The following is a 23,679-nucleotide window of genomic DNA, read 5'->3' as shown; positions in this document are numbered from 1 at the left end:
CATTTTTTTTTATCTTTACAGATGCTGCCACAAGATGATCCGACAATTTGACCAGAACAGAACACCGGCCCAATAGCTCCACCGCCCACGGTCATCATGACGTGGAGACATTCTGAACCACTGGAAAAGACTATCTCTAGCAAAAGAAAGAGCTTGCAAGATCTCAAACCATTACTAGAAGACAGAGGAGGAATAAAAACTAGAAATGGAGATGGGAGTGAATATAGCAATAATAGAATTAAAGGATTAGAAAATAATAGTTTTGCTAGTGATAAAATTACTGTGAAAAGTTATAGTAGGTATGGGAGTGGTCGGTGGTGCTTTAGGTTTAAAACTATAGTGGTTTTGTTAATTGTGATCTTTGTGGAGACGAGATTGTTGGCTGAAGCGAGAAGTCCAGGTAAGTTTCATTTTTAATCCATTTAGATTGTAGCAAATTTAGTAATTACTCACAAAAATTTCGTGGGATCATTAAAAAAAACCGTATGCTTATTAATATAAAGAAAAATACTTTTTATGTCCACCTTAGGTGATGGAATGAGTATCTTAATAGTGCAATTTAGCATCAGTAGAAACCGCGCTAAAGATTCAATTACCTGATAAAATAGCATAATTGCTTTTAATCTAGACTAACCAAGGCGAAAAATAAGTAGAATTTCTATGTATTAATCATGTAAGCGACATTTGAAGTAAATATCTCAACAGAAGAAGTATAACAAATATATGTACAAAGTTTCATTGTGAGAAGGAAGTAGGATTAATCCTACACGCGTTCCTAAATTGCTACATGGTCTTGCTGTAGATACGCATTCAACCACTTGATATACTGAGGTCATCAATATTAAAATTCAATATGTATTGTTCGTACCCGCAGAGTTTAGGCTACATACAATTCCTAGAATGCTGTAATACGAACATGATTCTGACGAAGTACATTGTAAAGATTGTTTAGAGTCTATAGAAAGTGCCTTCACAGCAGTATGAGTCACATTAGCTTTATATTTTGTCTCAGTCTAACAATTCTAACCCAACTTTGGTAGCAAAACTTGCAAATGCTGACTATATTGTATTATTTTCTGTGAAATGTTTATTTATGTTGCATAGGAAAGATCTTGGAAATGTAAAAATAGATTCGGCAGACAATTCAAACTTTAGAGAATTCAAAATCGTCATTATCTATAGCTATAACTGAAATAGGAACAAAACATGATATTTCCAATCGATACAACAGTGATCAAATCCAGTCTGACTCTAAAATTACCATAATAAGATGCTCTCGCAATTGCCAGTAAAAAAAAACATTTTAACCTATTATATCAAGTCTTGGTGACCGGATGCATCACTCAGATCAGCACTTGGACGCGTCGGGCCCGTCGGGTCTATAATTGCTTGACGTAGAGGTAAAACACTTAGAGGGACAGCTCGCCGCGGACAAAAATTAGTAGTTTCAAGTATACTTTTAACGCCATCTGGTTGTTGACCGTCATCAAGTGTTTAAATGGGATCTAGTTGCAAATATTCTGTATTTTCGGTTTTCAAATCTGTTGAGTACTTCAACAACTCGATAATTTATATTAGATAGGTACAGATATGTATATACAACAACAATCAACCCAGATTTGTTGCACAATCGATGTTATTTCCTCCATATAGAGTTCCGTGCAGGGTAGCTTTATATGCGGTTGACTATACCACTACGGTAGTATTTAATGAAAATGTTTCCAAATAAGTGCAAATTCTTCGTGTAAGTACTGTACTAAATTTATTAGAAGCTGTTATATAAATCTATGTTGCTTATTACTTCTGAATCACAACCATAATTGCTACCAATTACTCGACGGAATATTGGCTTGAGATCGTGGCGGTTTGAAACACAAGTACATACGAATTTGAAAAACAACCTAATTGAAAAAATACGAAAAGAGCCTAAACATCTAAACATATTTTCATTACTTTTTACTACTTCAAAATCCAAATGATTCATAAACAAGGTTCATTGATACTTTAATACAGATATTACGGACAAATGTAATATTACAACACAAATGATGATTCAGTAAATGTTACGAAATACCTACCTCCATTTGTTAAAATGCAAAACATTATCGTCACAACTGTTAGCAGCCTATTCACCTATTCTACTATAAACATTATATTTCTATGCAATAACAATTATTTCATTAATAGAAAGAATACTAGGATACTAATTTAGTTAGCCATCGTATTGGTGAAGATTAGTCTCAGAGTCCACGCAAAAAAGATTTAAGTTAATAGATAAATGGGCAAAAACTACTAGAAACGCTACAGCTGCTCGCCTCCCATGATGACAATCTTGATAATCTTTATTAAACTTAATCGTTGTTATAAGTGCACTTCGTGGTCTATTCTGGCGAAGCGTAGGTAAGCCTTTGAAATGATTGCAGTATCGGATTATGGCAACACAGATTTTAACTTTATCTGGTAGTTTCTTATTCTTGTCATCTAACGCTTAATGTAGCTCCAGTTAGTTTATACCCGATAGTCATTTTAATTTGTCATACATTAATATAACCGAAAATCTTATATCTGTTTGATTTTTAAAAGGGTTTACGATGTAACAGTGTCCCAAAAGAAAAGCATATATTTCAAACTGTAATTTGAATTATAAGCATGCGTAAAATATGTAGAAAAAATCTAGGTATAGGCATACCTAAAGATAATACAAATCCTAGTGCAACAGCTAGTGTTGACCGTTAGTGACACAGACATTACTCACAGAAAACATTCAAATGGAAATTAACATGAATTAACAAAAGGTCTAAATGAGTAAACCGCAAATGTTGAAACGTGAATAAAAAACATAATTCTCATTCTGCTTTGCCATGTGACTAATCATTTAGCATTAAACACATCCATTGAAAGATCTTGGGGAAAATCTGAATGTTAATTTTCTAAATAGCAAAGTTGTCCTACTTATTAAACACAAGTTTATTTTCTAAGAAACTAGTCCGGTGTTTAATAATATTAAAATGTGTGCACTGTCAAAATTCGTTTTCTAATCAAAAGAACATTTTTATAAAAATAATGTTTTTTTTATTTATTGAAATAATGGTCGTTTTGGAAATAGACTGTCATAAATGTCATATTCCCGACAATGTTTGTAACAATAAAATTCGAATGCAATAAAAAAAAATATTCTTTTAAAATCTCACTGGCCAATGCTTTTTATTAAGAAAAGTTGCCAGTAATATTAAAAGTAAATGTTGGTACTGTTTTGTAATAACTTTTTAATTTCTTCTTGCTTACAAGCAGAATCAAGGCAGAGTACGAACTCATTAAAGAGTCTTAACTGTTATTATAATTGAGTTTGTCTGTTGTAATCCCTGAGTAACCATACAAAATCCCTGAATTCGGGGTAAACCATTGCTTTTGTGACTGAATGGGGTTCCGTTGGTTCGCGTGAAAGGAAATCGCCGTTATACCTTTGTTTATAGAAAGCAGGTAATAATGTTGGTGCAACACTAACTATTGGTTATTCTTGGTCGTATAAAGGTTAATGCCGCCTGGAAATTAATACTGTGATGTTACGCCGGCACTATGACGTAATTTCTTTAACCTATTTTTAGTGTTCATTAAAGAAATGTTTACTTAAACATCGATTAAAACGTATTCTACTATGAACACTGAAAAAAATGCCACCTAAGATATAATATATAAATATATATATGAATGTCTTCTATCAATATTTTTTTTACAAAATTATTATTGATAGATGTCGTTTGTGGAATAATGCCGGTGTCATATTTTTTCGGTGCCCAATTTATTTATATTATATATTAGGTTTATATTTTTCATTTCTCTTAAAATATTCAATGATTTGTTCTATAGAACTTATCTACAGTTTATCGTGAAAAGAATTTAATACTTACAACAGAAGGCAATAAAATAAATGTTTTTATCACTCGAACTAATAATTCTTCCATAAACATTATTCTCATAATCACAAAGCTCAAAATCGACTGACGGCTTTAAATGAACCGGAATAATAAACATACAATGGTCACGTCTAAAACCTTACTTTATTCGACATTAAAATGACTCTTATGCCACTTAAAAATAAAGGTTCATTTGTGCATGTTTTTCGACGTGTTTGAATGCTCTATTTTCCGTGATTAGCGTACTGATCATTAAAAAATTAAGAGAGTTAGTGTGTGTGAGAAGCTTTGTTATGTTCATGGTGTGCGAATTTTTTTTGATTATCAGGTTACCTGCGCAGGTGTTAATACTGCTCCGGTTTTGGGTTTAGTAATTTCTGGAAATAGAATGTGTGGTGAAAACTTTACGAAATTTCCAATGTTAAAGTAGAATGTGTGAATGTGAAAGCACTTGGATATTTACGTGTTAATTGTTATGGTATGTTTCGAATTGGACAGATCCATCAATTTAAAATAAAAAAACAAATTTACCTATATGACTTTACAGAAAGCTGCAATATGAAATACTTGCCGAATAGTGAGAATATTCCTACAGTTAGATTCAGAAAATTCATTGATCTCCTCATCATCCTCATCGTAAACCATAATGTGTGTTTGCACTTGGCAAAATGCCCGCGCTTATCACCAAATATACCAGACACGACCTGAGAATTCCTTTTGGAAAACAACAAAAATAATAAATGAACTAAAATCCAAATGAAAACTGAGTTTTTTATTATATACACTGTTATATTATATGTTTAATATGTACACTAGCTTCATTGACGTTTTAATCAAAAGTAATGTTTGCCGCTTTGCTCATTCTCGAACAATTATAACTATCTTAATAAGTTATATATATATATATATATATATATATATTAATAAGTTATCGATAATATCAATCAGATAAAACGCTGGGAATAAAAATAGAAAAAAGAAAAATTTTATCAATGGAATCTGTAAACCCTTTGTAGAGCAATCGATGTAGCGCTCCCGCGAAATTGGATTAGCTCGCATCTGATGAAAAAAAATTAAATTGTTATCCTACCTAATTGCTCCATCCAGGGGGGGGAAAGCTCAACCCGCTTTAACAGAGACCAATCGACGGCGAATTGAAAAAAAAATCGCGCAAAATACCAGGTAACCCGATGGTCCAATCATAGTATAATCCATTAAGATTTTGCTTCGCCCCGATGCACACACTTTCGAACTCCCCCGAGGTAAATATTTCACCCCCTACTCTTCCCTCCTCTAATGTATTCCGCAACCCCCTCAGACCTCATCTTTACGCCCCTATTTTGCATGAAGCGGGAATTTAAATTGTGTAATCTAACTTTCAATTCATTCATACATTCAACGCCATCTCTGAGTGATAAATTGAAACTCGGATGGGATCTCGCTGTCATTTAGTGGCTGGCCGTCGCGGTGGGCGGTCGCTTATATACTGAAATTGGTATGGAAATTTGAGGTTAGGACGTATAAGTGTATTAACAGTTTTGGAACTAGGTCAGACTGTTGGCTTGTGTTTATTCCAGTTTCAGCTGTTATAGCGCTTTCTTGGAAGATATTTTGAGAAAATAGTTTTCGTACTGCAAATTCCTCTGCGAAATATCTTTTATTTGATTGCTGCGTGCATTCGCATAAAAGATTCGATCGTGGAAAACGCTGTTTTATTCTGCGGTTTATAAATATGAGCCAAAATGAAGTAAATAATTTTTATATTCGCACCTACCTACATTTTCTTATTGAGAAAGATACTATTTTAAGTATGCATCATATTTTTATCTTTAATTGAATTAACAAAAAGGAATTCATAATTAATTTTATTGTAAAACATCATAGCGCGTGTTATTATATTCGAAACTGTGACGCACCAAACCCCAGCATTAACGTAATAAAAACTCCATTAAATTTGGAAGATTTGGCATGATTTTGTAACTGGCCACCCGCCAGACGTCAGCCCTACTTGGGAATGCTATTGGTGCCTATTGAACTTGTGTTGTGTTTGTCCCTTAGTCGCCTCGTACGACACCTACGGGAAGATATGGAGTGATCCTATTCTAGGGCGGAACCACACGCCACTACAATCTCATAAGATAATTACAACACACTATTTCTATGTCACCAACAATTTTCGCTCGGTGTCTAAAATGGACACTGTCATAATGTCATCCATGTAGGTTGTAACATATGTTGATGACCCCTGAATAATTGAGGGCTTTCGGCAAGCAGCAGACGTATGTAATTACAGGCTTATATTATATACACTGTCTACTCTATTCTGAGCACTTCTATATTTTATTTATGATATAATAAATTTCGTAGAAATTGTCGTTTTTAGGTCGCCAAGTTTAAAATATTTATTTCTGTTGGCATCAAAATAGAAGAGAAATAAAGTTGGGTTCTCTATTGGTTCCCCTAACTTTTTGTATTACTAATTTAGGTTGGTACACAAACTTTTTGCTTACAATATTTTCGTATATTTTTATTATTCTTAATTTAGTATAGCCTATTTTAGATTACCCTATCATTTTACCGTCGTTCATTTACTGCCCAAATTAGTCAGTAATCCAAATAATTTATTACTTCTAATATTCATAATGGTTTAATTATGTTTCTCACTAAACAATTCTACAAACAATCAATCTCAACAAACAATCGACGGCAAGGAAGAAACCGAGAAAACGCTTAGATGGGAGCTCTCCCACTCTTATAAAGAAATCATTTAAACTAGCAGATAAAATAAAAATCTATATTTTTTAAAACCTTCATCAACAAATAATTTTCTTTTGAGGAAAACCAGTTTTTTAAATACTTATCACCACTATTTATCCAGATATCCAGACATTAATTTAGGCTAACTACTTCAGCCTAATTTCTGAATATTTTAAAACATTCCTATTTTGGTCTCAAAGCCTGTTTCACTGAATTGGATGCCGGAATTTCGCCTCTTTTGTGCTAGACACTAAAATAAGAAGCCCGCGAAGTCTAGAACGTTGTCAACAAAACTGTTTTTTTTTTTTAAACAGACTGGTCGCGTTGTCAAATATCATTCTGCTATTTTACGTCGAGTAGACGTACGAGGACCGTTGACAATATACATTTTTATTTTTATTTATTTATATTACTTTATTTACTAAATTAGTCAAAGAGCGGACTTTATGCTAAAACCATTCTTTACCAGTCAACCTTCGGGAAAATCTTATACAATTTAATTTTCTTTTTCATTTAGAGTTTTGTTTTTAATATTTTTATCATTTAGATAACTACTTGTACTAATCATTCTATCTTTCTCAATTATGCCTTATATAATTATGATCCTACCTTTTTTAACCGGTTGCATTTGAGGCTGTGAAGCCGCGAAGAACTGGGTCAGCGTAAAAAATAACCGTATTTTGAAGATTCGGCTGCGGTTATACAACTGGTTTCCTGCCTGACGTCCCTTAGTTGCCTTATACGACATCCACGAGAGGAATGGTCATATTCTAGGGTGGAACCACACACGCTATTATATTTCTATTATCATTATTTTGTATAATAATGTTTATTATACATGTGGATTTTATAAATCAGACTAAATTGAATTATTGTGGGCTCCTTCGAGAATTGGTCGTGGCTTCAGCTAGCGTTATCTCAAAATAGTGTCACAATGGTGTTCTAATTTTCATCCAAAATTAGTCCTTTTTGTAAAATTTTCTTAGAACAAGAGTTATGTAGAATAGACTTTTAAAACACCGTTGTGATTGAACTATGAGGTTATATTGCATCAGGCCTGATGCAAAATCGCACGACGCAGAATGAACACTTCGCAAACAGTTGCATTTTTAAAGGAAATATAACACTAAGGCCCTGCACATACGGTGAAACTGCAACTAAATCCAATCGCAATCGTGCCACGTATGGTCTCAAAGGAGGACATACACTCAAAAGTAACTAGAATAATGGAAAAGGTGTAAAAATCTACAGTTTTTATACAATTTTTATAAACGAATTTCTAGTTGTTCGCACAACATCTGTCAAGTCCGGCCCTAAGAATCGACACCCTAGGGACATAAAATATCCTTAAAGCCATTCAAATCCCATTCCTGTATTGAAAAATGCAATCAGCATAAAAACATTCAAATGACTTCATTATCTTATTAGATCTGAATTATGTTGTTGACTGTACCTCCTTTGTCTTCATTTGCAGTCGTGATTTTTCTCATTTACACATTATCTGGTTTTATTCCTTTTGAAAGCATTAGCATGTGCAAATATATATTTGTATGTCTGTTTGTTTATGAGATTACTCATTCGACGTAGAAATATTTTTCCCAAATCATGTTATGGTTTATTTGTTTATGGCTCGAGGAAGATCTTTAGAAATTAGGGGGGGTTTTATTTATGGGCTTATGAGAAAAAGTTTTTTGTAATGATATTCTTAAAAAGCTTATGTTGATATGTAAGTATATATGAAAACTGAGTTAATGGGGTTTCTAGGATAATAATTACAATCTATATCTCATCTTTAATTGTACCTTTCGTACGATACATATATTCCTTTTCCTACACGGTTCAGGATCTGAATGAGGTCAATGACATGGAGGTTACTGTACCCTCTTTTGACAGAAATCCTCAAGTTATCTGAAAACCAAGGCCCTGCTCTTTGTCTGTTTATTGTCATTTATATCATTGAGGTATACTTTTTTGGTTATGTACACTCATCAGCACATCAACCTACCCAACTTCATTGCAAACTCGCCGCTATCACCGCGCCATAGAGGTTCATGCAGCGACACTTGCTGTGCTATTGACTGTACACTGTGTCCTTTTATTTCATTAACTTTACCTTTATTTTATTGTATGTTGTGTGTCTTTTGATATGAATAAATGTCTACTTAAAAAATATTCTACTCTTTTTTCGACTATAAGAGACACGTTTCCACGGATTTCTATATGACATCACTAGATTAATGATTTAGTAAATATTTATTTGTATTTGTTTATAACTTTATTTCACTAATCTATCTAAAACTTTTTTGTTAATCAGGTTATTTCGCAATTCGAGGACGCGATGCCATTTTTTTCCGCATGGACTCTCGCGTCAATTTGACATTTAAATAATCGCTTCCTGGATCGAATGGTTAATAAGTTAACAATAGGAACTTAATGCCAGACAGACATTTGATCCTGTTAGGATCTAACTTAACATATAAAAAGATATGACTTTTGGAAAAAAATACAATTGTAATAGAACCTCGAATCAAAATAACAGAACGCCAAAACACACCAACAAACTTTATCTATATAAGCTCCCTCTGTCTGCGGACCAAACGCTTTCTGAGCACTTTTTACACCTTTTCCGTACTTAATTCGATGATAACAGACAGACAGACCCCTTCATTAGCGTTGATTGCGATTTTACGTCCGATAGAACACCTTTCAGGACTGTTGGAGGGCCAAGGTTTTTACTGCCTATTAAAATTATGAAGGTTTACACGACATACAAAGAATTCAGTATTGTTTTTTTCTAGTTATATTGTAGTCAACAATATTTTATTCAAATATATGTATGCTACATTGGGAGTTTAAAATTAAACTGAGACTTTATCTCAATTACAATATATCTACATATAAACTTAGATAAAATACAGAATCAAGTAATAAATTAAATCAAAAATAACAAGAGCAATAGAAAAACATGTCGGCGCTTGAAAAATAATTCCAGTCAAATCCTACTCGTACCACATGAGTTTGTATACCATGCCATGGACCGCCTTGCATCCGGTGAAGGAAAACATCGTGAGGAATCCTGCATATTGGTGGACAGACAGACAGAAATAACATAGTCTTATATTATTTATTAGCTTTATTAGATCTTACTCCTGAATATTATCAATCTGGTCCACATTTTAATAATGATAATAGCCATTTGTTATAGTTTCAGAAACACATTTTGTTAGTTCAACTTAGAAGTTTATTTAAGTTTACTTATACATATTTTAATATTGTTTTGACCCTCGAAACTAACCATATTTATATTGCTAAACGCTCGTCTCTCCTCAATATAACCAGATTATAGTACAAAAAGCGGCGTGAAATATTCACGCAGTGAATCAGAGTCCATTCCGAGTGACCCACAAACTCATTGTGCAGATTGTCCATGGAAACTACTGGGACAAAAGGTCTGCTTGTCGAATGACACCTGACGCGCATATTCTAGTATAGGAGAAGGTATATCTCGCTGCGGCGTAACTATCTTTCTGACGAAAACAAATCATTACGTAGTATAAAACAAAGTCGCGTGCTGCTGTCTGTCCCTATGCAAGCTTAAATCAAAACTACGCAACGGATTGTGATGTGGGATTTTTAATAATGTAAAAAAAAGTGTATTAAGAGGAAGATTTATATGTATTTAACATGTATAATATAGCATCCGTGTGAAGTCGGGGCGGGTCGCTAGTATTTTTTCTAAATTGAGATTGAGACACTGAGATTCTGAGCTGGTGATAGGAACTAGCCCTGTTAGAGGAATCATCGATTTATAAACGTTTTTAAATTAACCTTTACAAAATGCGTGAGAGCAGCTGATTGTATTTATTTTTTCTTCCATTAATAAAATTGTATCAATGGATATGGCAAAAGACAGAACAAAATGGAAGGAACTTACATACTGTGCCGACCCCATATGAGTGGGATAAGGTCAAGAAGAAGAAGAATAAAATCCATGTCTGATGATCAACAAAAAGTTCATTATCTAACGCGGCCCTTAGCGGTCTGGCATTTTGCCGAATCGCCACTTTATAGATACGCCACTGAAAGCTAACCTGACGTGCGCCTAGGATAGGCCTATTTTGCGTCTTTTTGTATGTATCTTTGTATGTAGTGGAGTTCGTGTCACCAGAGTGTAGTCCTATGTGAAAGTTTATGAGGACGATGTATGAAATTGTGAAAACACTAGCGCATTATGTTGTTTGTCGCAATGTTGACACGCTCTTGAAACTTTTGTTAGTATTTCAGGTGTTTCTCAGAGCGTTTCGACCGCTGAGTCCGCGCTGTCATTACAATTTTTCAAATTTTAACAAGGCCTATATTAGTTTAATATGATTAGTATGTAATGTGGTAATGTAATTTTTATGAATTATTGATTTTAGAAATGATTCCTTCCTCAAGAAAATTGACGGACGCGGCCGCAGCGGTCAAAACGCTCTGTAACGAGGTTAAGAATAAATGGTAATTTGGGAATATGTAAATGTTGTCCTTACATAATTTTCTATTTCCGCCTGTTTCTTTCTTAATTTAGAATGTAATTAAGATTATTTTGCCAAGGCAAACATTTGGTGTTTCCAAAAATATATTAGCAACAAATAATAATTTAAAATACAGAGTTGCTCTACCCACATTTCTCTACAATCACTTAACAGAATACAAGTCAACAAAATTCTATTTCAGTCCCCATAATACTAAGAAAACTGGTATCCCACCCGTACTATAGAAATTCATATTGTCACTGAATTTCAAACCTGGTGGTATCATGCCATTTAATTGGACTAAGTACATGGCACATCGTTAAAGGCGAAAGATTTTAAATCGCGAGATAACCGCGCAATGTATTAAAAATACTTAGTAGATATTGTTTCATAGATGACAACATGGTACAAGCTCTATAATTGAAACTTGAAAATACGCCATTCTAAATCCTGTCTTATGCTTATAGTATTGAGGTCGATAATGGCTTGTGTGGTGGTTTAAGTTATTGGGTATAAATTTTATGATGTGCAGGACAATAGCGTTTGAGATTGTATGAGATAAGGGTCTCGAGATTAAAGATACAAAGAAGTACTTGGGCAGATGAATTAAGGCTTTTGAATTTGAGAATCGCGCTTTTATGGGCATATTTCTCTCTATATTTTTTTACAATTTAAAGGAAAATCTGAGCGAATCTTATATGTTATTGATACCGTTTGAAAACCTAAAACGTCTGCCGTTCCACTATAGAATTACATATTTTCCCGTGGATGTGACATATTGACAAAAGACATGCAACAATAGCATTTCCATGAAAAGTTTCAGGATTAATTTGGATTTACTTTTTAGATCTACTTGACTCAGAGCGTGCAGTGTATGATGCCATGAAAGAGACATCTCATAATATGAAGCCACTAAGTACCTATACAAACATATTATTACTGGCTTTGGCCCGCGTGTATGTCTCTGTGAAAGCGGCACAAACATGATTTTCATACAAACTTTGACCCCCCATTGTGGTCTTTTCTGAAAAAAAGTAGCCCATGTTTGAACGGGGGGTTTTAACTATATGCATACCAAATATCATCAAAATCTGTTCAGTGGTTTAGTCGTGAAAGCGGAACAGACAGACAGACAGACTTTCGTATTTATAATATAGAAATGGATGTCATGCAATTGGGCTGATATTCACAGATATTCACAGTTAAAGCTTGTAAATTTCTACAGCGTCAAAAAACTTTATACCATCCTTCGGGTGCAGTCGGCTAAAATACCAAAATACCGAGCATTCGCGCAGGTCCTTCCCTCTCATGTTTATGTGTATGGAGCCCAGGGGACGGACTGGCAGATAGGTTTTTATTTGATAACGACTGTAATACCCGCCGAGCGACTGACTCCAATTGTTTTGTTAAGGAAATTGTATAGCTGGGATTAGAAATTTTCCATCTGTGTGCAAAACTATGAATTGAACAAAAAATTGGTTACTATTTAGGTGCTGACCAGAACATGCGGTTTAACTTTGAAAAAAATGTTTTTTTCACGCTTCTACTATTGTTATTCCCAGGTCGCACGCCTCACCAATTGGTATTCCCAGGTCGGGTCAAGATTTTTATTTATTTATTACTTAAGTTTCGTAATATTCTACCGTTAATTATTGTCCTGACTATCCTTAGACCTAGAGTCATTAACTTCAAATTACATCAGAATCGACCCAGTAGCTTAACCGTTACAGTGTTAAAAACAGACAGACGGACGGACATTTGCAATTGTAATAATATTACTAGATTGTTTTACGCCGGGAACGTAGACCGCGAACCGAATATTTTTTTACAAAATATTGAATATTTCAAAAACGACTTAACCGATTTTTATGCCCCACGAAACTAAAAATTCTATTGACAGATCCTACATAGGTACCTTTTAAATTTCATCAAAATCAGACCAACAGTTCGAAAGTTATCGCGTTACAAACATAATACCTACATACATACAAAAATATTTTTTTTACCCCAAGTCGACTTGTAGACCTCGCCGCGTCGCTCGCTCTGTCAATGAATTTTTATAATAGATCAGATGTTAACAAAGCAATACAGAATTACTACTTAAAACAGATTGTCAGTAGCAGATATTTCTTTTCTACTTAACCTATGATTGAGTCTTACCTCTATGTTTCAGTGTATCTTTAGCTCCACTAAGGGCATCACTCTATGCCTCGGGCTGACTAGTTATCCAACTTAGTTCTGTTTATATAACGCGCCTAAAAATACAAAGCCTCTCCCAGAACAGAATCTGTTGAGAGCTGAATCGTGTTGTGCCTATATTTGAAATTCTGTTCAGATTGGGCTAGATCGGGAGTCAAATGAGATATCACAGACTTAGGACGTATTCCACTTAGAGCACCTTAGATCATCTAGCATTATAATAGAAGCATCGAGCAAAAGCTAGTAAAGTATTCAATACATCTTAAACCTGTTTCATACATCTTTATATTATCGCTACATGACGTCAGACCTTTCTTGATTTGACCTGATTCCCTAACAATGCTATTATAACAGAATGGAGTATTGTGAAAGTTCACTTACCTATATACTCCATTACTTTCGTACCAACGTGTTCTAAGCCCTAATGTGTAGTGATTGTACAGTCGACAGCATATTGAACTGTCCAAATTTTTTGCAAAATCGCTATTATTGCCGTCGCTATAAAGTTAACAATTTTCATGTACTAACACCAAATAACTATTACTACCTATAATCATTACATAGAATACAAAGTTGCTTCCCGCTATCGGTCTGACTGTCTGTATACATATATGCTTAGATCTTTAAAACTACGCAATGAATTTTGATGCCGGGCTGCCAGTGATACTATAATCTGAATATTTTTTGCTCCATAAAATGTTGAACACAATAACGAAGGTTGGAATCGTGTCGGCATCGTTTTCAACACGCAATCGTGAACGAATGGCCCAATGCGAGTATTGGCAAAATATAATTCCAAATTTAAAAGTTTTAACTTTTTTGGAACTATCACTGAAAATGTTAAACCTGCATTAATTTTATTTCGTGTGCGTGTTTCTTTTTTATCTATTTCGGTGTGGTTGATAGCACAAACCGAAAACCTTTGTTTATAATGAATTAATATGGACACACTATAATAATATCTATGTTATCACGCAACGAAACGCGCTCTTATGTAAATATTTATAAATAAATGAATTGGCATTACGTTTTACTTAGATATTTTGCTATTACGTTTTACTTACTATTTTCGTGTTTAGTGGATGAGTGCCTTTAAACGAAAGGTATGGCGGTATAATACCGACGTGGGAAGCGTCAGGCGGCGTTGACTCAGCAGATATACTTGTATAACCCTTATAAAGGTCTCACATTAGCTCTTTTAATTATTATATGACCCTTCAGCGTGAGCACTGTTTATTTTATTAATCTGTATTATTTTAGCATGAGTACTTACAAGTAAGCAGCCTTTTATGAATGTTTTTTTTTTTCATTTTAATGTTGCTACATTCTGAATTTGGTTTTCCACGATTATATTTACTTGGTAAATATGCTTTCTTGCCACTTTCTTCTTTCTTCTTGAGATAATTTACCTATCTAGCATATGGTATATATTGTTATATGTTGTATTATGTCAAACTACTTCAGATTTAACATAGCAATCTCGTATTGTAGCGTTCTAATAGTGAAAGAATTTTTGAAATACAAACTCACAAACGCTTACCTCTTTGTATAATATTAGTATGGATAAGGAAAGAGTTGTATTAATTTTGATGTCTAAATGTTTTTTGATAAACCGATTTTTTCATTAATCCTAATAGCCCATATCACGGTTTGTCACAAATTGTCTTCGCCCCAGGTACCCGACCCTTGTATAACATTCGGAGAAAATAATTATACCCAAAGAATTATATTAAAAGTATTTAAAAGGCTTTGTCTATGTCGACGTGAGACCACCCGTGCTTGACTAAATTAATAGACTTAACCACATCATAATCTGGTCATTAGGAAGATTTAATATATGCGACATCGCGACATTAACAGATCCGTGAGTAAGAATATTGGATGCGGTATTTTGAGCAAATTTTGGAGAAGAAAATTAAAAAAAAAAGTAATTATTTGTCTATATATTACACATCAGAATCATTTTTCTGTAAATAATGTTTAAAAATATTATTATAATTATTACTTATTCTGAATGTTGACAAAGTATTATATTTCATGTTATATAATTGAGTAATTTAAAAAAGTATGTACTTTCAAAATCTTTGTAATTTTTTCGGAGAGAACAAACGTTTCGGAAAACAGAACTAAACTGACCACACAAATATGCTTTCACGTTTTAGGCCTGCGTCCATCGTGAAATTCTGTTATAAATATTATCCCAACTTACATACAAACCCTATTAAAAGATATTCGTGTCAAAATGTAGATGTCCCATCCATTAATTGCCTAGTTTCCGCCATCCGCGTCCATAAATACACATATTTCATTGAGAGCGATCAATCTTTCGCCCACGCTGGAGTATCACAGTCGGTATCTTTAAACTTTTATTTAAATTTTAATATCCCATTTCTGATGAGTTTATTTAGTTATTTAGATTAATATTACGGTCGCCTAGTGTGAAATCTATGGTACAAATGTTCTTTTGATGTATTGTTAACGCATAAAGACATTGAATTACTAAATGACTTTAAGAATTAACTGTTTCTTTATGTGGTTAAATTCTTTGTCACATGGACATTATCGTTACGTTTCGTCACAGTAAATCATGTTTATGGTTGGTCCTTGATTTTTTTTATTTTTAAATACCTGTTACATCTATGTTGTAAATTGCTTTTGAATTTGAGTATTGTAAGTCGAAGACTGAATTAATATCCTCTACCTAACGAAACGGTGCGATAACATAATAGACGCATTTGCATCTATTGTGTCTCGATTATCGATTATTATCTCGATCGACGGGTTAACCTAAAAGAAATTCCGAGTTCTGTGTGCATAATGCTGTCTATACACTGTCACTGGTTTTTCATTGCGGTAAATAAAAACTGTCATACAAATGACGCAATGTACGTTCTTTCGTGAGTCTGTATCTGTCCGAGTTTGTCGATAGCGTGCAGCCGGCATAACATATTTTGATACTGTTAATTTTACTGTATTATGTCTAGACTAGAACATTCTAGACATATTACTATAATATGGACTATATTATAGTAATATGTCTAGAATGTTCTTTTGTCTAAGAGTTGAATTAACACCCGCTCGAACTAAAAACCGAACAATATTACTCAACATGCAAAACGTATCTAAAATCCTATATAAATGTATATTGTCAACCGTTTAATTACTACAAGCTAAGTCATAACAGCAGTAGATAATTTTAATCTGTAAAAAAATTTACATTTCATCGCCATTCCTGAAGCAATTTTAATCGTCCCTCATTAAGGGCATAGCTGCGCGTAACCACGAGTTTTACGACGTCCATTTTGAATTAATTTAGCGCCAAACAAGATGGCGGACGTTGCCGAACAATAAAATTTTTATTAATCTAGAGATGTCGGAACTGGGAAATGCGTTGCTTGACCCGAATTATTTCATTTTGAGCGTTTTATTAATAGACGTGATAGGTCACGCCTCTTATAGAATTTTTTTTCGTCTATAACTTTCCGTAAACGTAATTTTCATCTCATTTAAGATCAAAACTTGATGGTCTGGTGTGCTTTACCTGATCGATTCCAAAAAATAATCTCTATATAAAAAATAGGAAGGTTAAATACGTCCTTTAAATAAGTTTCAATATTGTTTTTCCTGACCAATATTGAGGTGCCAAAAAATAAGTACAGTCGGAGGCGCATAAATCTATCTTATAGTTATTTAATTAAGTGGACTATTATGTACAAAAATTCAAAATAATTTATTTGCACAAATCAGAGTACAGAAGATGTTGTTCATTACAGAAAGAAAAGAACAGCCTATGTTACAAGTCAAAAAGAAAATTAAATTACGTTTATCTCTGACTGTACAATGAAAATTGGTAAAGTACCAGACTGAAACAAAGCGACCTCTTCAAGGTGAGCCCTCAAACCTAAAGCACAATTCATCCGTATAAAGAATTCAAGAGGAAAGGCTATGAAAACTAAGATCGTTGATCCTCAGAGACCGAAAAACAGATAAATCTGAATTTATGGTGTTACCCTAGCCTCGTAAAAGTACTGTAACTGTGATTCACTGGCTAAGTACATTTTTAGTGCTGTTGCAAGGTCAATTGATTCGTACGCACAGGTGACACAGTTGGTGAACCGCCTAGGAAGCTGGTATGGTTTATTTATTGTGCTATTTGTCACTGATGTTGATGGTGATTGGACAAAATTTAAAAAAAAAGCACGCACAGTTTTAATATTTAGACACGATTATGTGTAAATGCATATTGTCATGTCGATTTATTGACGTGAAAATTCTTTTCTTTTGTGTGTTTAAAAAACCCATACATACAGAAAGCTTATTAATAGCATTGATTGCTTGAAATTCAAACTTGTATATTTAATAATAACAATTCCAAATAAGTAGTACAAAGTTGTAGATTATTTAAATTAACAGAAGGTTTATTTTAATAACTGTCAAACGTAGTCTCGCCTTCCTGGTGTCTTCTTTACGTATTTATTTGTCTTTTTGCCGACCCTTTTACACGAGGCCCAAGTTTTAAACGAGAAGCGATAATAAAGAAACTAGTGGTTCGCCGCGAACATAGGCCTGGCGATAATTTTTCCGAATATTTACAGCCAAACATCTCGTCAAGGATGAGACGTGCCAATGACCGTGCGAAGTGGAGACGAAAAAGTAGACTCAAAGCGGACTCTGGGCTCTAACGCTCAATGGCTGATGAAGAAACCGGGAAAACGCTCAGATGAGAGAGAGAGAGAGAGAGATCTCCCAGCTTTTATTTGCGTGTCATGAATGCTGCCATCCATTGAAATATTAAAACTTTACGTCAGAACCCGGGAACTATGGGTATAAACCTAATAACGTTATTTTCGTAACCAAGTCAAAATTCAAATTAAAACTACAAAAAAGTATGAAGTATGTATAGCATAGCAAAATACGTCAATCTACCTATCTAAAATCATTGCAAATTCGCTAAGCAAGCACTTAATAACAGGAAAAACTTACACAACATTTTATATCAAAAGATAAGTATTTTTTGATATAAAATATTCATTTTCAAATTATCTTTTTCGCCCAATGCGCCTGTGACTCGCACCAACCGCTCAATAAACAATTCATAGCACAACCGAGCCACTCCTTAGCATGTCATTGTACCTATTATTAAACCGCCTGTAATTCTAAATTCACATTATTTGATGAAAACTTTAATAAAAAATGTCATAAGCTTTTCACCATTCGTGCTTATTTCAATGTAAAAATGTCATGTTTGTTTTTTTGTTATTGGTTATATAAGTGGAATATTACATTAAAAAAGCGCCTGTATATATACGTGTATTTTATATAAAAATCATTGTGAGTATACTTATAAATTTAGTAGACTTAAGGGCCTGTTTCATCGCATGCTAATAAAGTATCTGATAGTCTATACTTTACATATAGAACAAATTAAAAGTTCATCAACATGTGTTCGATATGGCTAACTAGCCAACACATCAGGCATATTTATTTAGCAGGTTAGTTTATCTGTCAGTTTACAATATGAAATTTTATCAGAAAGTACATATATATGCACGTTTAGAAGTACTTAATATAATTTTTATTAGTTCACAGAAAAGCACGTAACTGACTGTGTGACTTTCAGAGTTCCACGATAATTAGTTTGAGGAACCCTGCCAATAGTTACAGGAATCGTTATCCATAAAAATCGTGTTCATTCCACCTACATGTCTGCATGGAACTTTCGTACGCAGGAACTAGTGGGAGTAGGATCAAAAGAGAAAATTTCCACAATTTTAATACGTTTAATATTTCTTTGAACCCAGTTCAAAGTTAACTCTAGACATTCCGTGAATTGGTATTATGCGAAGCTGGCATTAATAATAATCGACATTAAAAGTAGATAAGTTAATATTCTAAAAAATAATTATAAATTACTTATTTTATTAATATTTAGCGTAGATTTCAAAAAATAGACATAGAGATAGAATAGATAGATATGCGTTATATGTTAGAAAGAGTAACGCGCCTTCGAAATACTAAAGAAGAAACTGGACGGTTATATATTTTGTCGCTCATCGTGTGCCGGTTTTGCAAGCTGTTTTTGTCGCTTTGTATGAAATAGCTTGGAAAGTTGTATGGAAATGTTCTATTTCATTTGACTACCTACGCTATCTTTAGCATGGAATTAGTAGGTACTCCACTTACTAAATCCATGATCTTTAGTTTTGTTTCTGACATTTTGTGTGTAGTTGTCATTTTAAGACGTTGACATTACGAGCTTAACGAACAATTATTTAATAAAATACAACGTTATATTGAAGTATAAATAGAAGTATCAATATTACGTTGTTTTACTTTAATAGAACATTGGTTTTCGTTAGATTTAGAAATAAAAAAAGATAGGTATACACGGAACTTTCGATTCCTTCATCCAAATCACACGAAAAACCAAGAAAACTGTATAGACAACTAGTGCGTTGTTATAACGAAATAAGATAGAAGATTCCAAAATTTCTCGGCGCCATCCAATTCTCATTCATTTTCACATATCATCTGCTATCATATGAGCGAAATGGAAGATATGACGGGGCCTATAGCTTTCTCTGTCTACACTCACACGGCATTTTAATTTGACTTTTTAATTTTTTTACACTCGTGTTTGGGGAGGCAAGGGCGGTGACAATTAATAAACAATTTAGTTGGCAGACGGTACGTGAGCGGAATTTCGGAATCACAAAAGTGGAATTTGTTTGAATGAAGTTAATGGTTTAATTGTTCACGTGAAGTTTACTAACGAAAATCTTTACTATTTTTTGATGGATTTAAAGCGACTCTTTACATTTTTAAATCTTTCTTTTGGCTCATTTTAGTTGCAAGTCAACTTCGACATTGACTTTAACTTGCGCGCCGCTGACGTTACGACAAAATGGCGTGTTTTGTGTTTTTCTGCGCATGATAAACTGGTGCAATCCATTCTAAATCTCGTGCTAAACAGCTTTTAACTTAGAAGTCAGGCGTGGACTTCTTGAATTATTTCATTATAACTAGCATCTTCAATATCTTGCTTTTATTAATTTGTAACATTTTTCTTTGCAGGTAAGAGAGTCAATCAATTATTGGAGAAGGTGACACGGTATTTTTTTTTCATTTAACCAATATTTTACGTTATGGCTACCACGGCCATTTTATTTTTCTGTTGCTCCGTAAATAGAATTGTATAATCTTTCTTACATTTATTTCTCAAAACAAGATAGGTACAAATAATAATGAGTCTAAACTAAATTAAACGGCGATATCCCAGAATTATTTTGAGAATTACGCCTTGTAAATGTAATTTCAGTCTTCATCACGTATTCAGTTAATAAATAAATTCTAAACTGTGTCATTGATGGCAGTCGTTGCACGAGTACCATTTTAAACGATTAAAGTGTCTGTTAATCAAATATTAACCGAAGTGACACACGGACACCGCGTTTGACGAACCTCGTAAATATTTAATGACATTAATATTAAATCTCCATTTCAGAAATTTTATCGTCAATTTGATCATATTTTTTTAATAGCAGACATTTCCCATAAGTTTTCAATGGTCTTAATTAGTGGAATTGTGACCAAATAATGACAGGTTACCACGGTTAATGATAGGCTTCGGTTTATCATCCTTTCCCTTGATTGAATTTTACAATTTACGCGGAAGGTGAAGCAGCTGGCACATTCCATGTTACTGTACTGTTGCTTTTTATTGTCTTTGATGTCTCCAGCTTCCAATTAACTTCGTACATAGTGGATCTAGTGTCGGTGGTCTGGACATTAGTGAGATTTGTAGTTGCGAAGATAAAACAGCAATTGTAGTGTTTCGTTGTGCAATATATCGACGATTCCACTTAGCATCAGAAATTCATTAGTTCTCCATGTGTAACGGGCTGCAACAGCGACTTAAAATAATTCTGCACGCTGCTGGACTAAATTTACTATTTTGTAACGATACCTATGAGAAAAACAGACATTAAGCTGCGATTACTCACTGAACACGAGTGCATCGTCATATTTTTATTGACTCCTTTTATTTCGTAGCGAAAATTTAAAAATCTTTTTAACAGATTATGCCACACTTGATAAAGAGTTTGAGTAAAAAGTATTATAGTTTTCCATTATATAATGTTGTCAGCTGACTACATCCAAAACGGTGGCCAATAAATTCCTTTTAGGCTATGACCACATTGTTTTTTAAAAAACTATACTTTCTACTAAAATTCTTATAGATAAAATACAATTAATTTACAACATTATGTATTTTTAATTTCATTCAAAACTTTGTTTTTATTATCTAATAACACAAATTATACTAAATTAAACTGCCTTATAATTATATTAATATTGATCAAATCAAATCATATATCCACAGATCCACAAATCATATATGATGACTTATGACGACCTCGGTGACGCAGTGTTACAGTGCTTGCCTCTGAACTGAGAGGTCCCGGGTTCGATCCCCGGTCTGGTCATGATGGAAAATGATCGTTTTCTGACTGGCTCCGGTCGGTTTATCTATATTTATATATATTTGTTATAAAATATAGTATCGTTGAGTTAGTATCCCATAACACAAGTCTCGAACTTACTTTGGGGCTAGCTCAATCTGTGTGATTTGTAAAAAAAAAATTCTCACAAGCTAAACATTACTGGCATTTCGGAACGACCCTATTTTTTTCTGAAATAGGTACATCAAACGTAAACCAGTCCAGGGCGCTTCAGTCGATGTCGGCGGTCAACAATGATCGGACTACACAGTCTAAATGCAAATGTAGAGCGTTTTATTACTATTCAGTATCCGGAACGACAATGTATCACGGCCTGTCACAGTTTAAAATTCTTTGTCTATATGTGCATTCGGAAAGAAGTTGCAAAAAATGATAAAAAGTGCACTGCATGCACATTTGATGTCATTTATGTTTTTTTACTTGGAAAATCTGTGTTGTCGATCAGATACCATATGTTTTTTGGATTTTTTAAATTTAGTTTCCCACATCCAAGTTTCGATGTCATTCCCAGTAGTTAATCACAGACTTTAAATGAAATATTTTCTTATTCATATCTCATATTCATAATCTCAGCTCTTCATGACCCACTGGGCTGGGCTTAGGCCAGGAGGCCTAAGCCTAGCACTAATCCTGGAACCCAAGGTACTTCCATTCCGTTGACAAACGGATATGGCTATTGACATAATGAAATGGAAGGAACTTACATACTGTGCCGACCCCACATGAGTGGGATTAAGTCTAGAAGAAGAAAATATGACGAAAAATAAATTAATAGTAACTAATTAATGCATGATGGTCTTAAATATATTGTACAAAAAAGAAAGTTGGTCACATTACACAGTCACACACCCTGTGGGCAATGTTTATGACAGTGTACATTGTTGAATCAACATTGTTTGTTTGACAATGTGCGCTCTCGTATCTCAGAAACCGCCAAGATTTTAATTTGCCGAGTGGGAGACGTCGACGCTTGTTTGAATTTTCTATTAAATACAGAGACAGAGACAAGAACGTATCTGCGATCTATTAATAAGGCAGTTTAATTTGGGAGGTACCGTTCGCAAAATAAATATTATTATGTTGTAAATTTTCAAATTCAAAATTATGTTCAAATTCGACAACATGGAGTTTTTCAAAATAGGGCGTGAATCATTTAAGGCCATCATGGCGGCTGCCGCACCCTGGTGTTGCAGGTGTAGGCTCTGGTAACAACTTCCCATCAGATGGACCGCACGCAAGCATGTTTCCTTGCTCAGTAATATAAACACTTTTGATAAGGATTCATTATGTTCTTGAATCCCGTTAAAAACAGGTCTGTTTCATATACTGTAATTTCCAATAGTTTTAAGGTAATTCCTTATTTTATATAAGCATAAGAACTGAATAGAAAATTACATGAGCCCAATGTTTCCCGCTATTTATTAGTTACGACTTAACATATTTTTCTTTCACTGTCCTACTTCCAATAAAAAAACCTTCGTGAAGAAGATTGTGCGTCAAAAGGGTCACAACAACTCCATCGCAAGACAACGCGCAACGTTACGTAACTGTGTTATAAAATTGCAACTGAAAAATGAATATTTACAAACAGCGAACAATAAAACTGTTCTGCGGATCGTACCCCGTTGTGACAGCTATGAAAGCGTCTCAGATTAATGGTTATATTTAAATTATCCCTGTACCTATAGTGTGTTTCTGTTTTTATTTGAAAACTGTCCTTTGTTTCGTTTCAACTGACCCAATCTAAGCGTACATTTTTCATTGAGATTACAG

General features: G+C 33.8%; 1 protein-coding gene across 12 annotated transcripts in view; it reads left to right on the top strand.

The window, feature by feature from the left end:
- Nucleotides 1–23,679, top strand: part of Cirl (Calcium-independent receptor for alpha-latrotoxin) — a 288,078-nt gene that overhangs the window by 170,351 nt on the left and 94,048 nt on the right. For all 12 annotated transcript variants that reach the window (XM_053763258.2, XM_053763253.1, XM_053763250.2 and 9 more), the window contains one exon: nucleotides 22–400. In XM_053763258.2, the coding sequence (XP_053619233.1) occupies nucleotides 97–400 (304 nt within the window). In that variant the 5' untranslated portion in view covers nucleotides 22–96. The remainder of the gene's footprint in view (nucleotides 1–21; nucleotides 401–23,679) is intronic.

Source organism: Plodia interpunctella, chromosome 23 (genome assembly GCF_027563975.2).
Source record: "Plodia interpunctella isolate USDA-ARS_2022_Savannah chromosome 23, ilPloInte3.2, whole genome shotgun sequence".
NCBI lineage: Eukaryota > Metazoa > Arthropoda > Insecta > Lepidoptera > Pyralidae > Plodia > Plodia interpunctella.
The sequence above is the reverse complement of the archived record's forward strand: the minus strand, read 5'-3'. Positions and strand labels throughout refer to the sequence as shown.